The sequence below is a fragment of the Perognathus longimembris genome, chromosome 28 (assembly GCF_023159225.1).
Source record: "Perognathus longimembris pacificus isolate PPM17 chromosome 28, ASM2315922v1, whole genome shotgun sequence".
Classification (NCBI taxonomy): Eukaryota; Metazoa; Chordata; class Mammalia; order Rodentia; family Heteromyidae; genus Perognathus; species Perognathus longimembris.
Genome location: NC_063188.1, coordinates 57508713 through 57528764, shown reverse-complemented (window position 1 = coordinate 57528764; position 20052 = coordinate 57508713). Strand labels below are relative to the sequence as shown.

General features: G+C 40.5%; 1 protein-coding gene across 1 annotated transcript in view; it reads right to left on the bottom strand.

Moving 5' to 3' along the window:
- The window catches only part of Zdhhc15 (zinc finger DHHC-type palmitoyltransferase 15), a 126438-nt gene extending 106785 nt beyond the window's left edge, over window positions 1-19653 (bottom strand). The window contains exon 1 of the mRNA XM_048335959.1: window positions 19330-19653. Coding sequence (XP_048191916.1) covers window positions 19330-19465 — 136 coding nt within the window. The 5' untranslated portion in view covers window positions 19466-19653. The remainder of the gene's footprint in view (window positions 1-19329) is intronic.
- Between the last annotated feature and the right edge of the window lie 399 nt (window positions 19654-20052).

Below are 20052 nucleotides of genomic sequence, written 5' to 3'. Positions count from 1 at the left end.
GGACTGTTAAACTACTCATGTTGCCTGTGCTAAAAATGTGACTAAATGATTTTTTTCTAACACAACAGCCTGGAGAAAGATAACAAGTTCTTTTTTTCTAATTAAAGAATTTGGGTTAGGAATGTATGAAAGAGGTGCATACTGTGACAATGCATATGGAAGTGTGAACAAGAAGCCTTGATGGATCAACCTGAGACCTGATGATTTTGCACATGCATGGCTGCACTGGTTCCACTAGACCTTGAATTGAGCTAATTACATCTCTTTAAAATGGAGTGGGAGAAAGAGTTTCTTAGAGACCAAAGAGACTTTATCTCTTCTATATCAGGCTGAACATTTCTAACTGATAACACAAAAACATAAAAGTACAGGTTAATGGGAGACTATGCAGTGTTTAATATGAGTAAATATTATATAATATTTAAATTAGGTTGAAGGTATTCCTATTGTCTCTTCAGACAATAATCTTATGTATTCATTCTAAACCCTTGCTTTGAAGTAAGTGGAGGGCCTACTTTTCTATTTGCTTGGCCACTTGCTTCAGCAGTGTGGATGAGGAAAGCTCACCTTGTACTTGCAGATACTGTAGTGAGACAATGTGTGTATGGAAGAAAAAGTGAGAACCAGTATGTTCTCTACATAGGCGTTGAAGGGACAGCTATCTTTAAGCCATTTCAACACCCTTATGACTGAGATCAATTTATATAATCCAAGAGCAGAGAGGAGACTAGAAAGGATGCGTCTACACTGTAGGATAATACATTTTTGCACAGAATAAGAAAAAATATGCAGGTTTACACCTATAATCATAGCTAGCTAGGAGGCTAAGAATAGATGAACTGTGGTTTGAGGTTAGCCTGGGTCCAAAAGTTCATAAGGCCCCATGTGAACACTTGCTGGGCACAGTGGTGCACATGTGTCATTCTGAGTAAGCTATGTGGGAGGCTGATACCAGGAAGTTCACAGTTCTAGGCAAGCCAGAGAAGAACCATCTTTGAGACTCCATCACAAAGGAAACAAGATGGGTGTAGTGGCATGTTCCTGTCATCTCAGCTATAATAGAAAACCTAGAATAGGTGGATTGTGGTTCGGGTATAATCCAGGGCAGGACATTAGATCCTATCTCAAAAAAAAAAACTAGAAAAATAGACCCAAAAAAGGAGGAGGGTGAAGGGGTGACCTTGTCCAAAAAGAAATGTACTCATAACATGACTTATAAAACTATAACCCCTCTGTACATCCCCTGTATAATAACAATAAAAAATAAAAGTTTTCACACACACCAGAAATATAAGATGAAAATATCAAGGAATAAATTTAATTATCTTACCAAAATAAAAAAAATAACCATCAGCTTTTGGAAGGCAGGAATTTCCCATTACAAACACTTGGAAATATTGTAAATGCCATTCAGACATTAGTCTGACAGTGAACTTGACTTTAAAAATCTTTCACCCCTGAAATTCAGCAAGGTGTCAATAAGTCCAATATTTTCTTGTAAAATTTCCCACTGGAAGTAACATACTACTGAGATGGAAAAGAGCTTTATTCTAAAATCATGGAAGTTATCTCAGTAGTTCTGCTTTTCCTCTTACATTTTGAATATTGCCTTTTGCACTGTTAAAGGAAGAGGCAAAAGTACTCAATCATATTGAGAATGGAAATGTTATGAGTCATACTAAACTTTTACAAAGTAAATTGCTTCCCAAGAATCTACTGGGTAAGGGTACATTTAGCCAATTCTACGGATAACTTGTCATGCATGATTACAAGATAATGTGGTTATACAGGTAATTACATCTGCTGTTTCTTCAAAGTTTAGTTGACCACTGGAGGCTTAAATGACTGACGTTATCATCAAGTGGCTTTCTGTATAGACTTTTCTCTTTTTTCCCCGTTTATTTACTCTTTTCTTTTGCAATGTGGTATGGAGAAAAGTTTGCCAAGATAGAAAACATGCAGTGGCTTTTCATCATAGTATGGACACTAAAACTTGAGCATATCTCATGATTTCCTTTAAGTAGATCCATAGTGCAGGATCACAGAAGGGTATGAGAAAGATAAGCCTAACTTGGGGATGGTCAACAAATAGAGTAGGAAGGACATGGTTCGTGGAGCTGTGGCTCAAGGGGTAGGGAGCCAGCATTGAGCAAAAATAGTCAAGCAAGAGTATGAGACCCTAAGTTCAAACCCCAGTATTAATACAACAATTTTTTTAAAGAACATGAAGAAACTTCATGGAAATTCTGTCAAATAGACACATAATATGAGCCATGCATGTGTTTAAAGTTTTATAGGAAGAACATTCTAAAAAGCTTAAAAATAGTGAAATTAATTCCAATATTATATTTTATTCAGTGTAACAGATATCATTGTTTCCATTTCAACTTGTCACCTCCAGAAAACTGATGACATTTGTGTTCTTTCTGTATGAAGTAGAAAGAATGTATAATTCATGCTGCCTGAACATCTCAATTCAAGTGCCACATAAGAAGCATTTCATAGAAACTTGTGGCTTGATCAGAGCAGTTCAAAAGGACCAATGGCTAGGCACCAGTGACTCATGCCTGTAATCCTAGCTACTTAAAAAGCTGAGATCTGAGGATTGCCCTTTGAAACCAAGCCAGGCAGGATCATCCATGAGACAGAAATGGAGCTGTGGCTCAAGTGATAGAGCCCTAGCCTTGAGCTGAAAAGCTCAGGGACAGTGTCCAAGCCCTGAGTTCTTCAAGCCTCAGGTCCTGCACACACACACACACACACACACACACACACACACACACACACACACGACCTATGAAAGGTAAGCCTGAAGTTGGAAAGCATTTTGAATTCACTGAGATAAAGAATCCTCATTTCTAACATGAAGTTTTCTTTTAACTGATGACACATTTAGGGAGGGAGTTTACTATACTAGAGTGCAGAATATACTTTAGTATTCAGTTATATTCTGGCTCTGCTACTTGCTCCATGACCTTGGAAAGTTTACTCATTTTGTGCCTCAGTGTTTTCACCTATAAAATGAAGGTAAAATTCTTTATGTTATCATGTTGCTATGAGGATTAAATGATAAAATAAGTATATAAAGTACTTTGGTGCTTGGCAAACAATCAGTAGTTAATTACTGTTAGCTACTCATTATCATTTTTTCTGAGAAAAGTGAACTGAGATTAAAGTGAGATTAAGTTTACAGTGAGTTCAGGGTAAAATGTGTGATTAAAAAAAACATTATAGACACTCAAAGTTATGTGGTAGTTTTAATTTATGCAATGTCAAAATTAATACCTTTGATTTCCACTTTTTCTTTGAGATGCTTCTTAGATACTAGGTCAAGAGAGGAGTACAATTTGAAATAGGAAATTGAGATACATTTCTATTTTTCTGCTTGTAGAAAGCAAGCTAATCATAACAGACTTCAATTATCCCTGTGGAAAAGTTAATCATGCTATCTGCTCATGGACTTTTTGAGGCAATTATTCACAAACCTGTAGGATTTTAATAATTACGCAGGACACATGGTAAAAATACAGATTCCTGGGCCTCCTTTACACAAATGTCTAGGTGGAGGAGTAGAAATTTATTTTTAAAATTTTCAGCACAATCCTAATTATCAGCTAGTTTAAGGAGTACTAAAGTTATTTTACCATTTTGATTTATCTTGCTAGTTAGGTATGATACATGCATGTCAGTGGGTTTTTGTTTTATTTTGTTTTGTTTTGGTGTGGGTTCTGGAACTTGAAATCAGAGCCTGGAGCTACCTCTGAGCATTTTTTGCTCAAGCTAGAGCTCTACCACTTGAGCCACAGCTTCACTTCCAGCTTTTTTTTTGGGGGGGGGGCGGGGGTAGTTAATTGAAGATAAGAATCTCAAGGGCTTTCCTACCCAATCTGTCTTCAAACAGCAATCTTCAGATCTCAGCTTCCTGAGTAGCTAGGATTACAGGTGTGAGCCACAGGTGCCTAGCACAATCCATATAGACTTAAATGGATAGCTTTTACTTCTGTTTCTAGAAAATGGTCTAGATTTCATCTTATCACTTTTCACCTCTCTTGACTCTCATTGATGAAACTTTATCTTTTTTGGTACTGAGGTTTGTAAATCAGAACTTCATATTTGCTAAGCAAGCACGCTACCGCTTGAGCCCTTTTTACTGTACAGCCCTTTTTACTTCATTATTTTTCAGATTGATTCTAGTGTTTTTCCTGAAGGGCCAATCTTGGACTGTGATCCTACTACCTCCACCCAACTGTGTACCACCATGCCCAGGCCAGAATTTCTACTTTTTGAGCAGAATTGGTTCCTAAACTGTTTTTTTTTTCTAATTTTGTTATTTCATTTTTTGTTACCTTTAAGTAGTTGTACAAAGGAGTCAACATTTAACAAAACAGTTTATGAACACAATACCTCTTGATCAAGGCTACCACTTTTAACATTCTCACTTGTCCATCAATTGTTTTAATTTTTAATCTCAAAATAAATAGGATTGTCACCAAAAATGCAGGCAACTCCAGTTTTATCTTTTCCCAAAAGCAACTAAGGAGCTGGCACTGTCAGAATCAACTTTGTAGAATTTTGGAATTTAGTAAAATACCTAAAACAGAGGGAAGACTTGCTGTGAACTTTTAAATGGCTGCATGCCATTGTCCATTTCCCAAATCACCAGAGGCTCACAGGTGCAGGTTTCTAATGCCAGAGGGAGTGAAAGGGATCTTGTTCTCAAAGAACTGTAGTTGTAAACCTCCATTGTCTTGTGATTCCCTTAAAGCCAATATAAACTCTGCCCTGTGTTTTGTCTACACAGTATATTCCCCAGGGTGAGCCAGGTTCTGAGTGGCTTTTTTGAAAAGTATTTTAAAGGCACAGGTAATGAGTGCAGCAGCCTTGGGTAAGGGACATCAACTATCAATAGATTTCCGACCATAAAATCTGGCAAAGAAGAGATTGATAAGGGGTATAGTGTGGAAATAAGGTCATTTAACTGCTACTAAGGCAAATGACACCTAGAATGGAATACATGCTCAGGAAAGGGCTGAGAAGACACTACGCTCTCATCTCTAGGTACTGCACACCAGGAAATGAATGTTCTAAACTAGTCAAATCAGAAAGGTCTATGTGACCCTATTTCCAAAATAATGTTAAGCTGGAGGCATGGCTCAAGTGGTAGAGCACCAGCCATAAGCAAGTAAGCCAAGCTAGTGCCAGGCTCTGAGTTCAAACCCAGTTACTAGAATATATATACATACATATATATATGTACATATACACAGAGAAAAAGAGAGAGAGAGAGCTACTCAAGAAGTATGTTTTTTAAAAGCCACTGGATGTCAGTGGCTCACGCCTGTAATCCTAGTTACTCCGGAGGCTAGGATCTGAGGATCGTGGTTCAAAGTCAACCTGGGCAGGAATGTCCAGGAAACTCTTACCTCCAATTAACTACCAAAAGGCCAGAAATGGTGCTGTAGCTCAAAACGGAAGAACACTAGCCTTGACTGCAAAACCTTAGGGACAATGCCCAGGCCTTAAGTTCAAGCACCAGGACCCCATCCTGGCAAAGAAAAATAAAAACACCACCACTAAAAAGCAAATAATTCACAACAGGCACCAACAACAAACCTCAGAGAAAAAGAAAAATCTGAAATCTTAGAATCACCATTTTAACATTCAAAATGTCTAGTTTTCAAAAATTAGTTATAAGGCATGCAAAGAAACAAATATATATGGCCTATTAACAAGAAAAAAGAAACCACTGAAAATTGTCCATGAGAAAGCCTAAGCATGGACTTATTGGGCAAAAAAACGTAAGTCAACTTTCTCAAATACAGTTGAAGAGCTAAAGATAACCATGGAAAAAGAACTAAAGAAAACTAGGAGAATGGTGTCTTAGCAAATTAAAAATATAAATGAAAATATAGAAATGAGAGAAAGGAATCAAAAAGAAATTCTAGAGCTGAAAAGATCACTGAAATGAAAAATTGACCAGAGAGATTCAACTGTAGACTTCAAAAACCAGAAGGAAGTCAGTGATCACAAAATGTGTCTATTGAAATTGCTCAGCTAAGGAGCATAATAAGAACATGATGAAGAAAAATGATCAGAGCCTATGAGACCTTTGGACACTATCACATATATGTATGTGTGAAACACACACACACACACACACACACACGTGCGCGCGCGCGCGCCCCCAGAGGGAGAAGAATGAGAAAATAGTGTAAAAAGAATATTGGAGTTAGAAAGATTATTTAAAGAAATTATGATGGCTAGATATTTCCCAAATTGACAGTAAAGAAAAGGAAAAAATTTCAAGAAGTATAAGAAACTCCACACAGGAGTTTCACTATCTCAACTGATAGTGAAACCAGTTTTAGATGAACAACAGGCTAAGGAATAAGTCACATGAATTGTGTAAAGGCAAATGAAAGCACCTAGAGACAAATGAAAACAAAACACAATATACCAAATCCTGTGGGATGTAGCAAAAGCAAGATGTTTATGGCTGTAAATGCCTACGTTAAAAAACAGCAAAAATCTCAAATTGAGGCCCTAACTACACCCCAAGAAATTAAAACAGAATTACAAATGAAACTCAAAGCTAAGAAAGGAAGCATCTCATAAAGATTGTAATGAAGAACAATGAAATAGTAAACACAAAATACAAATAATTAATGAACCCAAAAGTTGCAGGAATTTGAAGAAATCAACAAAACTACAGACGTTTAACTAGACTGTACAAGAAAAAGCGGGGCTGGGGATATGGCCTAGTTGCAAGAGTACTTGCCTCATATACATGAAGCCCTGGGTTCAATTCCCCAGCACCACATATACAGATAATGGCTAGAAGTGGTGCTGTGGCTCAAGTGGCAGAGTACTAGCCTTAAGCAAAAAAAAAAAAAAATAGGCCAGGGACAGTGCTCAGGCCCTGAGTCAAAGCCCTAGGACTGGCAAAAAAGAAAAAGAAAAAAAAGGGATGATGGTTTACAATACTAAAACCTTAAATGAAACTTGACAACCTACAGAAATAGAATGGACTATAATGGAATTTTAGACTTAAACATGGTGGTACACACCTGTAATCTCAGCACTTAGGAGGTAGGGAGAGTAGAATTATGAATTCCAGTTCAATCTCGACTATATAGCAATTTTCTGTCACAACCAAGGCAAAATAAAAAATAGAATTCTAGGAACAATTGTATATCAGCAAATTAGATAAAATAGTCATTCTTACAAATAAACCAACTATCCAAACTGACTCAAAAATGTTGCCAAGGGAAAGAAAGAATGAAACCAATTAATGGGCATGAAATTTAAACAAGAATGAAGTATGCTGATCTGCTGTAAACATTGCATCTATGATCAAGGTCAACAATAATGTATTGTATATTTCACACTTGCTAAGATGGTAGGTCTATGGAAAGTTTTGAGTTTTCTCTTTTTCCACAAAAATACAAAAGGGTCATTAATAACAACTGTGAAAAAATTAAACACTAACAACTGGATAATCTTGAAGAAATGGTTCTGTTTCAAGACATAACTTGCCAATACAGAATTAAGAAGAAACCAAAAAATCTGAGTAGATAAATAACAAAGAAGAAATATGTAATCTAAACTTTCCAGCAATGTGGGGCACTGGTGGCTCACACTTGTAATCTTAACTACTCAGGAGGCTGAGATCTGAGGATTGTGGTTTGAACCAAGCCCTGATAGGAAAATCCATGAGACTCATACCTCCAATTAACCACCAGAAAACTAGAAGTGGTGCTATGGTTCAAATTAGTAGAGTGCTAGCCTTGAGTGAAAAAGCTCAGAGATAGTGTCCAGGCCCTGAGTTCAAGCCTCACAACCAAAAAAGAAACAAAACCCCAGTACCACATAGCTTTCAATGACGAAACCCACCATAACTTAAAAAAATATATCAATTCTCAAACTCTTGGAACACATTCAAGAGAAGGTAACACTTCCTAACTCATTCTAGAGGCCAGTATCATCTGAAAACCCAAGCTAGAAAAAACACAAAAAGAGAACTATGTACAAATATCTCTTTTAAACATAAATATAAAGTCATAGATCTAAAATTCCTTAAGCAAATATAAGGAAACAGAATTCCATGAGACAGGAAAAGTGGGATTTTTCAAAGCAACAGGACTATATGGAATTTATCTAAGAAATGTGAGGATGTTCATACAAAAAAAGGCCAGTGGCCCACATCTGGAATCCTAGCTACTCAGGAGGCTAAGATTTGAGGATCACAGCTCAAAGCCAGTCTGGGCAGAAAAGTTTGTGAGATTCTTACCTCCAATTAACCACCAAAAAGCTGGAAGTAAAGCTGTGGCTCTAGTGGTAGAATGCCAGCCTTGAGCCAAATTTAAAAAAAAATAGCTAAGGGACAGTGCCCTGACCCTGAGTTCAAGCTCTAATATTGGCGCACACACACGCACACACACACACACACACACACACACACACACACACACACAATTATGTAATACACTATCAGCAGAATGAAGAACAAAACCTTACATGGTCATCTCAAGTGAAGCATGTAATATTGTTCATATGTTAATGAAAACTGATTAAGATATCATTAATAGAAGGAAACTTCCTCAGCTTAATAAAAGGCATTTATGGAAGATTCACAGTGGACAGTATTCTCAAGAGTGGAAGATCTTAAAATTTTCCCCTAAGGGGGCTGGGAATGTGGCTTAGTGGTAGAGTGCTTGCCTACCACGCACGAAGCCCTGGGTTTGATTCCTTAGCACCACATAAAGAGAAAGAGTTGGAAGTGGCGCTGTGGCTCAAGTGGTAGAATGCTAGCCTTGAGCAAAAAGAAGCCAGGGAAAGTGCTCAGGCCCTCAGTTCAAGCCCCAGGACTGGTTAAAAAAAATCCCGTAAGATCAATCAGAAGCCAGGATAGACTCTCTGCTTTCATCGTTTCTATTTTTAAAAATTGTACCAGAAGTTGGAGCCAGTGCAATTAGGCACGAAAAATAAATCAAAGGCATTCTAATTGTAAAGAAGGAAAATTATACATAAGATCAGGACTCCAAATCAATTCAATTTCTATTCTCTAGGAATAAACAATTAGAAGAGAAAAATGAAAACACTTGCATTTACAATAAATTTAAGAAGGGACAAATTGAAGAAGGCTGAAGACTGAATCCAAGGTATATCCTACAAAACTAAGAAAAGTGAGGGAAGGGGTGGGTAGAGGAGCGATGGATGAGAATGTTGAAAGGGGTGCCACTGATCAAGATAAATGGCTTTGTTAAATGGCAACTCCTTTGTACAACTGCTTAAAGAAATAAAAAAAAAACCAATTATGAAACACTGAAAAGTAACCAAAAACCTGAATAAATGAAAAATGTCATGTTCATATGGATTGAAAGACTTGAGATTAAGACTGCAATTATCCAAAGCAATATGCAGGTTAAATGTCATTCCTAACAAAATCTCATTTATAATATTGTGTAAGTAGACAAACTGAACTTAAAATTCAAATGAAATAACAGGTGACCCTGAATAGCCAAAACAATCCTAACTTTTGTTTGGTAGTACAAAGGTTCAAATTCAGGGCCTGTGTCCTATCCCATGTTATAGCTCCCTCCAAATTTTTTTGTTTAGCTCCAGATACAAGGGGAATGTCATCGTGGCATTTCCACACAAGTATAGAATGTATTCCTATCTATTCTTCCCCCACTTCTTAAAACAAATCCAGAAGGTTTTATTTTTATAGTTTCACACATGCAACTAAACTACTTTGGCATATGCATCCTCATTCACTCTCTGACAGTCCAAATGCCTCCTGCTGGTACCTCCCTCCACAACAAAGCTTGCCTCCAAAAGTATTAAAGGAAAAATGAATTGGGATGATGTAGATTTTTTTCTTTTAAAAAAGTCATTGTTATTATAAAGGTGATATATACAAAGGGGTTAGAGTTACATGAGACAGGTAAGGAGTTCATTCTCTCTCTCTTCCCCCCTTTTTCCCTGCCATCACTAACCACGAATTGTACAGTTCATATTCAACATACTGTCCAGTGAGTACCACTGCTGCATTTGTTCACCCCTTGCTCCTCTATTTCTGTGCCTCCCCTTATACTCCTAGACATATAAATGAACAAGTAAAACAAAAAAGAAAACAAAAACAGCAAAAAAGACCCTCTTGTTTCCATTTCCTGGAGTTCATTTTGATATTATTTTATATGAGCAGATGCACCATAGGCTTTGTGCCTATCTGTTCCTCTCCTCAATGCAGACTTTTTGTACTGAAACTAGGGCTTAAATTCAGAGCCTGGATTTTTGGTTCACAGCTGGCACTCTATCAGTTAAACCACAACAATTCCAGTTCTAGCTTTTTGTTGGTTAACTGGAAATAAGAGACCCTATCTGGGCTAACTTCAAGCCAAGATCCTAAGATCTCAACCTAAGCAGTTATAATTACAGGTATGAGCTACCAGTGCCCTGCTTATACACTTTTTTAAAAAATTGATAAAGTTAGAGTAATCAGTACAGTTCTCTTAGTAGAGACCAAGTAGGTCACTGAAATTGAATTATAAGTCCATAAGTAAATACATATAGACACATTATATATATACATGAATATATATATATATATATAAATACAGATCTATCTATGGTCAGTTGTTTTGAGGATTATGTCAAGACCACTAAACAGGAGAAATAATCATCTCTGCAGTAGATGGTGCTGGCATGATCAGTCAGCTGAGCTGCCTGCAAGAAAGAATGAAGCTTCTCTCCTACCTTACACTATATACAAAAGTTACATCAGAATAGACCCAAGACCTAAATGTAAAGCCTAAAACTATGAAATTCTTACCAAAAAAACATACGGGAGGGCTGGGATTTAGTTCAGTGGCAAAGTGCTTGCCTAGTAAGTCCTGGGTTCAATCCCCAGTACAAAAAAAAAAAAGAATAGACAAAAAAAGCAAACAAAAAACACAGTTAAAAAATAGGGTAAATGTTTCCTGTCCTGAATTTTGTCAATAGATCCACAGAAATGTCACCAAAAGCAGAAGCAAAAGGAAAAAAAACTAAATAAATTGAATTTTACCAATATTAAAAAATGGTACATCAAATGATGCAAACATTTTCTAAAAGTAAAAGGATGGGATAAAATCTATCAAGCAGGCTGGGAATATGGCCTAGCGGTAGAGTGCTCGCCTCGCATACTTAACGCCCTAGGTTCGATTCCCCAGCACCACATACATAGAAAAAGCCAGAAGTGGCACTGTGGCTCAAGTGGTAGAGTTGCTAGCCTTGAGCAGAAAGAAACCAGGGACAGTGCTCAGGCCCTGAGTCCAAGCCCCAGCACTGGCAAAAGAAAAAAAAAAGGGCTGGGGATATAGCCTAGTGGCAAGAGTGCCTGCCTCGGATACACGAGGCCCTAGGTTCGATTCCCCAGCACCACATATACAGAAAACGGCCAGAAGCGGCGCTGTGGCTCAAGTGGCAGAGTGCTAGCCTTGAGCGGGAAGAAGCCAGGGACAGTGCTCAGGCCCTGAGTCCAAGGCCCAGGACTGGCCAAAAAAAAAGAAGCTATCAAGGAAGTGAAAGGACAAATCATATGATGGGAATAGAACATGGGCAAATTATTTTTTTTGACAAAGGTTGAATATTCAAGCCAAATCCTGGTGTTTCCTGTCTACAATCCTAGCTACTCAGGAAGCTGAGCTAGGAGGATCATCATCCCAGAAAGAAAAGTCCCTAAGAGGGGCTGGGAATATAGCCTAGTGGCAAGAGTGCTCATCTCGTACACAGGAAGCCCTAGGTTTGATTCCCCAGCACCACATATATAGAAAATGGCCAGAAGTGGCGCTGTGGCTCAAGTGGCAGAGTGCTAGCCTTGAGCAAAAAGAAGCCAGGGACAGTGCTCAGGCTCTGAGTTCAAGGCCCAGGACTGGCCAAAAAAAAGTCCCTAAGACTTTTATCTCCAATTAACCAGAAAAAGCTTCAAGTAGCAGTATGGCTAAAATGGTAGAGCACTAGCCTTGAGCAAAAAATGGTCAGGGACAGACCCTAGAGCCTGAGTTCAAGCCCCAGGACCACCCCCTCCATATACACACAAAGATTGAGTATTTGGAACATTTAAAAAATTACAATTCAACAATAAAGATAGCAAACCCAGCTAAAAATCTCAATTTTTTTAAAATGAGCAATAGCTTGAATAGATATTTTTCAAAAGCAAAAAAAGCAAGTGTCCAAGAAGTTTCACAGAAGGCTGCACAATATCTGTACTCACTAACATGGATTTAACCAATGGAAAATGGTGGGTGAGTGGGTCAGCGAGGCGGTGGTGTCATCCTCCCGTGCACTGCAGTGGAGAACAGAAAATGCTGCAGCCACTTGGGCAAAATAATTTAAGGGTTCTTCAAAGTGTTGACCATAAATGACCATATATCCCAATAACTCTCACTCTTCATTCTCTCTAGCATATACTCGGTAATTGACAGATATTCCAACAAATACAAATACCTGTGCACAAATATTCATAGCAGCACTACTGAAAATAGAACAAACAGCCCAAAAGTCCATCCACAGATAGATAAATGGATGGATAAACTATGATATATATATATATATACATAGAGAGAGAATATTATTCTATGATAGAATATTATTCAGTCATAAAAGGAATGAATTATTGTTAAGTGCTACAATACGGATCTCACTTCACAACATTGTGCTAATAAAAATATACAAAACCGGGCATTGCAATAGCACACCTGTAATTATAGCATTTATAGGCCAAGGAAAAAGGATGGTGAATTTGAATCCAGCCTGAGCTATATACAGCAAGCCTTTGTATTAAAGAAAAAATGCCAGACTCCCAAACAACATATAGGCAAATATATAGAGAATTTAGATTAATGATTGATAGAGATTGGGGGCAGAGGGCACAATTAGGGACTGTTTAATGCCTATGTGGTATCCTTTTTTTCTCAGCAGTTTAAATCCATGGCTTTGCACTTGTTAAGCAGTACTCCACACCACTTAAGCAACATGTGTAGCCTTTTCTGTTTTGATTATTTTGAAAATAGGGTCTTGGGTATTTTTCTTGCCTCAGCAGGTCTAGACTGTGATACTCCTGTTTATACTTCTTTCTGAAGCCAGTATGATAGGGGTATACTACTACACCAGCTCTTTATGCTGAGATGGGGTCTCATGATTTTTTTTGGCCTGGATTAGCCTGGAATCAAGATCCTCCCCATCTCAAACTCCCATGTAGCTAAGAAGATGATAAGCATGTCCTACCATGCCCAATGTTTGAGATGAGGTCTTGCTAACATTTTGCCCAGCTGGTCTCAAATTGCCATCCTCTGGATTTCCAAGATTACTGGAATAGATAGGATTATTACTGGTGTAAACTGCTGGTACCCTATTTGAGGATTGCTTTTGAGGTGACAGGAACTATATAATGTGAGAGCTGCACAAAACTGTGAATTGTACTAAAGAGCACAGAAATGAATACTTCAAAATGGCTATTTTAATGATATATAAACATCACTCTAATAAAATGGGTACTGTCACTTTCTTCCTTCTCTAAAGCCTTAAGCTTATTTCCTGGGTCAAGCAAATTCCCTCATATTATATTATATTATATTATAACAATGAACTATGATTTATGTTTTTCAGGCACAGTATTGAACCTCACAACAGCAATGTTTGGCATGGAGTAAGTACGAGGAAGTATTTGTAGTATGAATAAAAAGAACATATGACAAAGTTGGTGTCAGGCATGGTGGCACATGCCTTTAATCCTAGCACTTGGGAGGCTAAGACAATTATGAGTTCAAAGCCAGCCTGAGAGCTACATAAAAGTAAGGTGAGGGACTGGGAATGTGGCCCAGTGGTAGAATGTCTGTTTAGCATGCATGAAGCCCTGGGTTCAATTCCTCAACACCATATATATACATACATATATACATATACATATATACATATATATATACATATACATATATACATATACATGAAGCCAGAAGTGGCGCTGTGGCTCAAGAGATAGAGTGCTAGCCTTGAGCAAAAAGAATCCAGGGACAGTGCTCAGGCCCTGAGTCCAAAGCCCCAGGACTGGCAAAAAAAAATGGTAAGGTGAGAAGTAACTAAGATTGGAAGAGATTTAGTACTTTGCCTCAGGACTCCTGGCAAGTAGCTGGCAGAATTCAAATTCTGAATATTATAGTATAGAAACCTTTGGTTTCTGTTCTAACCTGATATTAAAGAGGAAGAGGCCAAGTTCTATTCCTAGAAACAAATTCCTTTTTTGGCAGATCTGGAATTGAAATTCAGTCTTACACTTATTAGAAAGAACTTTACCATTTAAAACTACCACCATATCTAAGAAGTTATGTTTTCTGTTTTTGTTTTTTGGTCATGGGGCTTGAACTTGGGGCTGGGCCCTGTCCCTGAGCTCTTTTACTCAAGGCTAGGGCTTCACCACTTTGAGTCACAGTGCCTCTTCCGATTTTCTGCTTAATTGGAGATAAGAGTCTCATGGACTTTCCTGGCCAGCCTGGCCTTGAACCATGAACCTCAAATCTTAGCCTCCTGAATAGCTAGGATTACTGGTGTGAGCCACCAGTGCCTGGCTAAGTTACTTCTTTAATGTTACTTTTTGAGTTGTATGAATCACTAATCTGTTACTTTGGTTGAACTGGAGAAAGCATGGCCTTTATATCAGGCAGTACTGATTTCAATTCTCTAGTCTTTACTAAACATGTGAGTTTAGGATAATTTGCTCCAACTGTTCTGAAATCCATGCTACTGACTTGTAAATAGGCTATGAAAGGAAGGTGACAAGAAAGTATGTTGGATCCAGAATTGGAAGCCAACACTGCTCTATTCTATGTTATTTTAAATGAATTTTCACTATTGTTGCCCAAGCTGGTCTTAAACTGCTGGGCTCTAGAGATCCTCCCACCTCCCTAGTCCTTGGACTACAAGTATTTGACACCATAGGGACCTTATTTTGATTTTTAAATAATACTAACTTATGCAAATGTTAAGAAAATGCTGTAAACCAAAGAAAATAAATACACTTGCAGGTTGTACCTGGCCTGTGAGTCACAAGTTGACCTCTGTGAGACAAGATGTTAAGACAGTGTTGGGTTTAAAAGCATGGACTATGAGCTGGGTGTGGCAGCACACATTTGTAATATCAGCTAATTTGGAGGCAGATTTGAAGGATCACAGTTTGAGGCCAGCCTCAGAGAAGGGGAAGTTCACAAGACCCCATCTCAACCAAGAAATGGGACATAGTGGCTTGGATCACTATTTCCAGGTACATGAGAGACACGGGTTGAAGGATCACAATCTGAGGTTGTCCATAGCAAAACATAAAACTCTATCCAAAAATAACTGAAGGAAAAAGAAAATGAGTTTGGGAGTGGCTGGTAGAGTGTCTGTCTAACAAGCTCAGGGACCTAATTTGTGTGTGTGTGTGTGTGTGTGTGTGTGTGTGTGTGTGTGGTCACTTAGAAACAGTGCATTTTATGTAGCAAGTGCCATACAGTATGCCAAAAAAAACACAAAGCTTTTCTTTTTTAATACTATATGGCTAAATACTTACAAAAAGCTAATTATTTGCACTGATTCTAACTTGGTCTGTACCTCAGTTTATACATCAGCATGATGGGCTTAATGGGCTCAATAATGAGTTAGTATCTATAGTACTTCAGACATTTTCTGGCACAAAGTGAGTGAGACATTATTATTACTAATTTTTGAAAGAGATTTCTTGGCAAATCAGTACTAGAAAACTCCAAAATATGTGTAATAGTGCTTACAATGTGGCATTGATCCTGGGAGAAACATCCATACCATAATAATGGAGCTGAACTTTGATTTTTTTTTTTGTCTTTAGTCAATCATAAAAAAAAGCCAAAGTGGTAAGGTCTGAGGATAGGAAAACATCCAGTCACTGCATAGTGTGCTTATGCACCTCAATAGTAGATGGAAATCAAAAAGAGAAACAGCCTAGCCAGGCACCACCTAGCTACTCCAGAGGCTGACATTTTAGGATTGTGGTTTGAAACCAGCCCATGCAGGAAAGTCTGTGAGATTCTTATCTCCAATTACCCACCAGAAGTGGAGCTGTGGCTCAAGTGGTAGAGGGTAGAATTGATCAAAAAAGCTCAAGGGCAGTGACCAGGGCCTCAAGCTGCAGGACTGGTGCTGGCCCACATGTGCACATGCACACATATGCATGCACATGTGTGCACACGTACACACACACACACACACACTCCTAATCTTGTATGTAAGCAGGCAACTAACAAAATTTTTTAATCTATTTCTGCATTTTCCATAATGTCTCTATGGAGGTTAGAAAAATTCAATAGCTGCTGTACAGAGTTGTATATCACAAAAAGAGGGTCATCGCCTGCCTCCTCAGTTCATCCCAATCTACTCAGGGGGAGTAGTGTATTGTTGAATATGTAAGAGAAAGGGGTAATGAGTGAAGTCAGGTCCTGTGGTTGAGAAGCAGCACCCCAATCCTGACGACTCTAATTTTCACCTTACTAGAATTTTTCTCAGTAAGATGAGAAGTTCTAGTATGAGGAATAAAGAATCCATATGGATTTAAGTTTGGGAGATATTAGGGATTCTAGTGGAGTGGGGGTGGGAACCCTACACTGAGTAGAAAGCATTGAGATGACAAGTTTACCAGTGCTGAACATGAGATTCTAGTGTTGAAAAGATGATTGAAAAAATAAAAAGACATGCATGGGTGGCTCACCCCTGTAATCCTAACTACCCAGGAGGCTAAGACCTGAGGATTGAGGTTCAAAGCCAGCCTGGGCAGAAAAGTCTGTGAGACTCATCTCCAATTAACAACTCAAAAAATGGAAAGGGTGCTGTGTTTGGCTCAAGTGGTAGAGCACTAGCTTTGAGTACAAGGAGGCTCAGGGACAGTGCCCAGGCCCTTAGTTCAAGTCCCACAACTGACAAAGAAGAAAAAAAGAGGAGGGGGAAGAGGAGGAGGAGAAAAGAAATAATAATAATAATGAAGCAGGGTACTAGTGGCTCACACCTGTATTCCTACCTACTCAGGAGGCTGAAATCTGAGGATTCTGGTTTGAAGCCAGGCCAGGAAAGTGTATGAGATTCTCACCTCCAATTAATTTCAAAAAAGGAAGAAATAGAGCTATGGCTCAAGTCGTAAATTGCTGAGAGAGAGAGAGAGAGAGAGAGAGAGAGAGAGAGAGAGAGAGAGAGAGAGAGAGAGAGAGAAACAGGACCAGCAAAATAACAAGGAAATCTGTTTTGTTTTTTTTTTTTTTTTTTGGCCAGTCCTGGGCCTTAGGACTCAGGGCCTGAGCACTGTCCCTGGCTTCTTCCCGCTCAAGGCTAGCACTCTGCCACTTGAGCCACAGCGCCGCTTCTGGCCGTTTTCTGTATATGTGGTGCTGGGGAATCGAACCTAGGGCCTCGTGTATCCGAGGCAGGCACTCTTGCCACTAGGCTATATCCCCAGCCCAGGAAATCTGTTTTGAGAAGAGACAAGGATTCTTCATTGTGAGAAGATAGGATTCACAGGCGAGTTCAGTGAAAGGAAAGCCTGGCTCTGCAGTGGAGGGACAGGATTAATGGAAAGTAGTTTGAGTTTATGAGCGCATTAGAAACCATTTGTAATAAGGCTAGAAAATTAGGGGAGTCCAAGAGGGAAAAAAATAAAGGAGTGACTTGTGGACTACTGTAGCATTTGGAGTTGAAAAGCATGAGATATCCTGTAGGAACCATATTACAAATAAGTAGGAGATGGCCACGTGCTGGTGGCTCAGGTTTGTAATCCTAACTACTCAGAAGGCTGGTATCTGAGGGTTGAGGTTCGAAACCAGCCCAGGAAGGAAAATCCCTGAGGCTCGCTTAATGCCAACTAAAGACCAGAAAACTGGAAGTTGAGCTGCACTTCAATGGTACAGCAGTAGCCCTGAGCAAAAAAGCTCAAGGACAGCAGCCAAGTCCTCAGTTCAAGCCCCCAGCGCGCATATGCGCGCTCATGCACACACAAACACACACACAGAGCATGACACACAGAGAGAGGGAGAGAGGGAGAGAGAGAGAGAGAGAGAGAGAGAGAGAGAGAGAGAGAGAGAGAGAGAGAGAGAGAGAGAGAGAGAGAGAGGAAAGATCACGAGGGAACAAGAAAAGGAGTCTTTAGGAGGGGTTGTAAATACTGGAAACTCCAGCAGGAGAGGAAAGGGTTTCCATACTTTGAAAAGACCAGGATAAAAGCAATCCCAGATGAAATAACACCAGAGGAAGAGGATGGCCGGATGTGTGCAGGGGGTGGGGAAAGGGTTTCCCAGAAAAGTGATCAAGTAGGAATTATAGTAAGAAAAGTAGTGACCCCTTGGGAGGCTATGACAGAGACTATGGGAACCCTTGAGGGAGGGGAAAGAAAACATGCCAGGGCAAGAAGATGGGGAGGGGCGCAGGACTTTCCTAGGACAAAAGCAGGGACACAAGCTATGAGAAGGTATCAGAAGATAACATGAGGCCCTTAATTGGAAGGAGCCGAATACTCCCCAAAGTAGGAGAGCAGGAGGCTGGAGAGAACTCCAATGTGATAAAAAGCAGGGGTCTAGTGTGAGAGGAGGGGGCTTTGCATAGAACCCTATCCGGTTAGAGAAGCTGAGAGAATGGAAAAGAGAAGGGAATGCTTATCAGGGTGGGAGAGGGGGAGCCCCTCAGGGAGCTAAAACAGGGTGTAGTTGGGGAGAAGGGGGATCACAAGTGGGTGGTGATGAAGCGCTTGAGCTAGTGTGAGGACTAGGACAGAAATGAATTCCAGAGTAGAACTAGCAAGAGAACCCAGGAAATATTTTTGGAGTCCTCGTAGGGAATTCCTAGTACGGTATCCTAGCAGGAAGAAAAATGGTGGGGCTGCTGACTGCCTGAATTGGTGGGGTTCGCAGTGTGAGTGGAGAGTTTAAGGACACAGAGTATGGTGTTTCCTCCGTTCCAGGGGGAAGGGGGTGCCCCCAAAACAGAGCATGCAGCACCAAGTGGTTGCTCTATAGGAGAAAAGGGGTTCTGGTGAGAAGAGCCAAGAAATGGTATTTTTGCCAAGAAATCGGGAACCCTAGGTGGGAGGCGATGGCGACTTGGTGGGACCGTAGTGGGAGGGCGCGGGAGACCTGGTGAAAAGCCAGAGGTTGCAGTCAGGGAGGCAGTTTTTATCGGGAGCAAAAGGAAACCCGCAGTGTGGAGGGGGGGGACACCTCAGGGGACACCGTGTACGGGGTAGGGCAGGATGATTTATGCGGGGCAGAATGTCCCCACCTTAAGTGGCCAGCCCCCACTTACCCAGGCAGAGTTCAAAGACGTACGCATAGTAGGACCAGAGCACGACCAGGACAATCACCAACACTGGCACCCAGGATAGTACCCGGCGGCAGCACCGCAGCCCCCCAGACAGAGCCATCTTCCAGCCCCGCCGCATCTTGGGCTCGAAGATCGACCGAGCAGGCCTGCTGGCGCCAGCTAGGAGCTGCTGGGGCGGCGGCTGGGAGGCGGGAAGGCGCGCTGTGCGGCGCTCCACTGCCTAGCCTGGCGGGAACCCACTGGCCCAGCCGAGGCCGTTGCCACCTGTGGGGCTGCGCGGCTGAGCGCGCCCTGCAGGCCACGATCGGCGTGAGTCACGGCGTGGAGAAACGGGCCCCGGTGGCACAGGAAGGTGATCGCTCCCAGCAATCGAGGTTGGGCACCCTCTGAGGGAGTCCAGCCCCTCCCCCTTCCGCCCGGGCCCCTTCCCCCTCCCCCTCATCTCCCCCACCCCTGACTCGGCGCGCGCTGCTGGGCTGGAACCTCTGCAAAACTGTAAAAACGGAAGAAATGGGAGTCCGCCCATCTGCTTGCTCCTACTGCACTGCGTCCACCTTCTACTCTCCAATTTCATTTCTCTCCCTTTCCCTCCCCTCCTACATGCACACACACACACACACTCACACATACACACGCGCGCGCGCGCATGCACAGTGCAAAAGGTGCTCACAGTGCGAAAGATGCGCACAGTAACATGTCATGACT